The following is a 2,720-nucleotide window of genomic DNA, read 5'->3' as shown; positions in this document are numbered from 1 at the left end:
TTGACTAGAAATGACTTTTCACTATCGAAATATTGAATTTTTATTTTTTTATGAAAGTATTGAGTTAAAAATGGAGTAAATATGTCTAAAGGATATGAATATTATCGAGATATTTGAGAAATTTTCGTTCAATTCTTTAATTTTATTTAGAAGTATTAGCTGAAACTGTCTTTCACACAATTTATTATTATTAATACTATTTTTTGGGATGTAATGTTATTGATATTACTTTATATGTGGACAATAATTGTTTCCGTCGCCTGCAATTTTCATTTTGGAAATATGGACTCCAAAGAAATTTATTGTTATAAAAATAATAATATAAATAAATAGTTAATGAAGAAACAATTTTCTCTATTTTAAATAATTTAAGTGTTTATCTTTTATTATTTATTTATTTATTTATTTATTTTTTTGAACATTTCAGGTCCTGGTTGTTCATCTGTTGGTTACGGTGAAGCTGAAGAATTAGGGCCTTTTTTAACACAAAAAGGCAAACCAGAGCTCAAATTAAATAATAACTCCTGGAATAAAGGTATGATTAATGCAAAATTATTTTATATACTTCACTTTCTCATCGTGATTTTTGGCAACCTTCAATTTTCCTTTTGGCACGTCGGAATTGAGGTAGATTAGATAACACGGTAATGCATTGAGTAAGAAAAAGAAGTTAAAACCATTAAATCATCTCCAATATTATAACTACTTTTGTACCGCTTCGTTAAAACTACATTTTACTTTTTTTCCTTGTGTAGCGGCCAACTTACTTTTTGTAGAATCTCCCGTCGGTGTTGGATTTTCGTATACAAATACCAGCAATGATATCAATGAGCTTGGTGACAAAGTGACCGGTAATGTAACTCAATCTTTATTCTTATGGTACCAGATAGTATCAAGGATCTGTTTGACATGACTTCTGCTTCTTATAGAAAAGATTCTTGAAAAAAGTTAATTTTATCTAAAAGCCTTTCTATTCAGACAAAGTACTATTAGAAAAGTATCAAAACATATTCAAAAGCAATTTTTTATTTTCAGAAGTAATTTTGACTTATGAAAAATAAGTTAAAATCTTTTACATTATAATTTATAATTAGTGTGATTGAATTGCACGCTTGAAAACCTCCATTATAGTAATTTTTACTTTTTTGCTTTTGTAATCAATCAGCTCAGGATTCATACAACTTTTTGGTCAACTGGTTCAGAAGATTTCCACAATATAAATCTCACGAGTTCTACATTGCTGGAGAAAGTTATGCAGGTAGTCAAACTTAAGAAACTTTCCACTTATTTTGCTTTTACTTTAATAAACAGCTACCTTATTTCTTAACCAAAAATAAATAAAAAAATCCTACTTATTTTATTTTTCTTCAATTTGACGATGTATATTTTAGGTCATTATGTCCCTCAACTTGCGGAAGTTATTTTCGATAGCAATAAAAAAGTTACAAAGGACAACCGCATTAATCTCAAGGGATTTATGGTGCGTTTAATTTAAAATCTTATACATTGTCGTGTACAGTTTGATGATATTTGACTTCATTTCGATTCTAACTACAGATAGGGAATGCATTGGTGGATGATGAAATGGATCAAACTGGAATGATTCACTACGCATGGGACCATGCTGTGATTTCAGATGGGGTGTACCAAGAAATTAAAACCAAGTGCAACTTTAGCAATGAACATCTGACTGATGAATGCGATGAAGCTCTCAACAAATACTACGATGTTTACAAAATTGTGGATATGTATAGCTTATATTCTCCGACTTGTGTCAACAGAAATTCCAGCAGCACGAATAGGAAACTTCAGCGGATCAAAGGTGTCGCTCCTCGACTGATGTCTAACATCGTGAGTTTTTTATTCTTCTAGTTCAGTAGTGGACAGTATTGTTGAGTCGAGCATATCGAATATCTCGTGGAAATTTTATTTGTCGTTGAAATTGATTTTTACAGGATGAATGGCACAAGAAACCAGCAGGGTATGACCCTTGTGTGACAGATTATACTCAGGTATATATGAATAGGCCAGATGTACAAAAAGCTCTTCATGCAAATGTCACCAAAATTCCATACCCATGGACTCATTGCAGGTAATTTTCACCTTACATATACGGAGGGATTAAAATTAGATTTTTAGTAGATTTTAATAGAAGTTTTTGAAATGTGTGGTTAAAAAGTTGTGGGTTCCTTAAAAGATATGATTAATATTGATTTTTCGACTTTGACTTTGATTAAAATCTGAGTCAAACAGGGGCATAGTTTTTTTTTCCCCCTCTCTTTTTTATATTCTTTCAAACCTATGTAACCTCTAGAGGTATAGTGTGTCGAATCGAATGGTTGATATGATTCTTGTCGCCTACCATGTTCCAAACATGCTAGGCTTGTCTGGACCTTGACCGGTCATAAATTCAATTTGTACAATGTGCGAGCCTGCATTAGTCGGCCTCTTAGAGTACTAGCAGTGGACTTGTTTTAACATTACTCCTACCCCTCCCAAGTGATCGGACACATTTTGACACGATTTTGACATCTTCCCTTTCGAAATATGGATTTTGACTATTTACACCAATGAAATTAGAACCAGCTCGGCATGGACGATTCGATCAATGAAATCGTGAATCGGGTCCAAGCAAGTTTGGTTTGGTAGAAAACCACATCTTTTAAGATCAAACGATTGATCCACCAGATTTTATGAAAATCATTGACGTGCTTCTGTTT

At 32.2% G+C, this 2,720-nt stretch overlaps 1 protein-coding gene across 1 annotated transcript; it reads left to right on the top strand.

Annotated features, from left to right (window-relative positions):
• Positions 1–414: 414 nt before the first annotated feature.
• LOC111376547 (serine carboxypeptidase-like 34) lies at positions 415–2,101 on the top strand (the record flags this gene model as incomplete). Its single annotated transcript, XM_022999517.1, has 6 exons — positions 415–535; positions 756–851; positions 1,166–1,258; positions 1,392–1,480; positions 1,558–1,851; positions 1,956–2,101. Coding segments are annotated over 6 exons (834 nt in total), but the record flags the coding sequence as incomplete, so codon positions are not given.
• Positions 2,102–2,720: the final 619 nt, after the last annotated feature.

This window comes from Olea europaea, unplaced genomic scaffold, assembly GCF_002742605.1.
Source record: "Olea europaea var. sylvestris unplaced genomic scaffold, O_europaea_v1 scaffold1515, whole genome shotgun sequence".
NCBI classification, from domain to species: domain Eukaryota; kingdom Viridiplantae; phylum Streptophyta; class Magnoliopsida; order Lamiales; family Oleaceae; genus Olea; species Olea europaea.
Note: the sequence above shows the minus strand (reverse complement) of the source record. Positions and strands in the feature narration are given on the sequence as shown.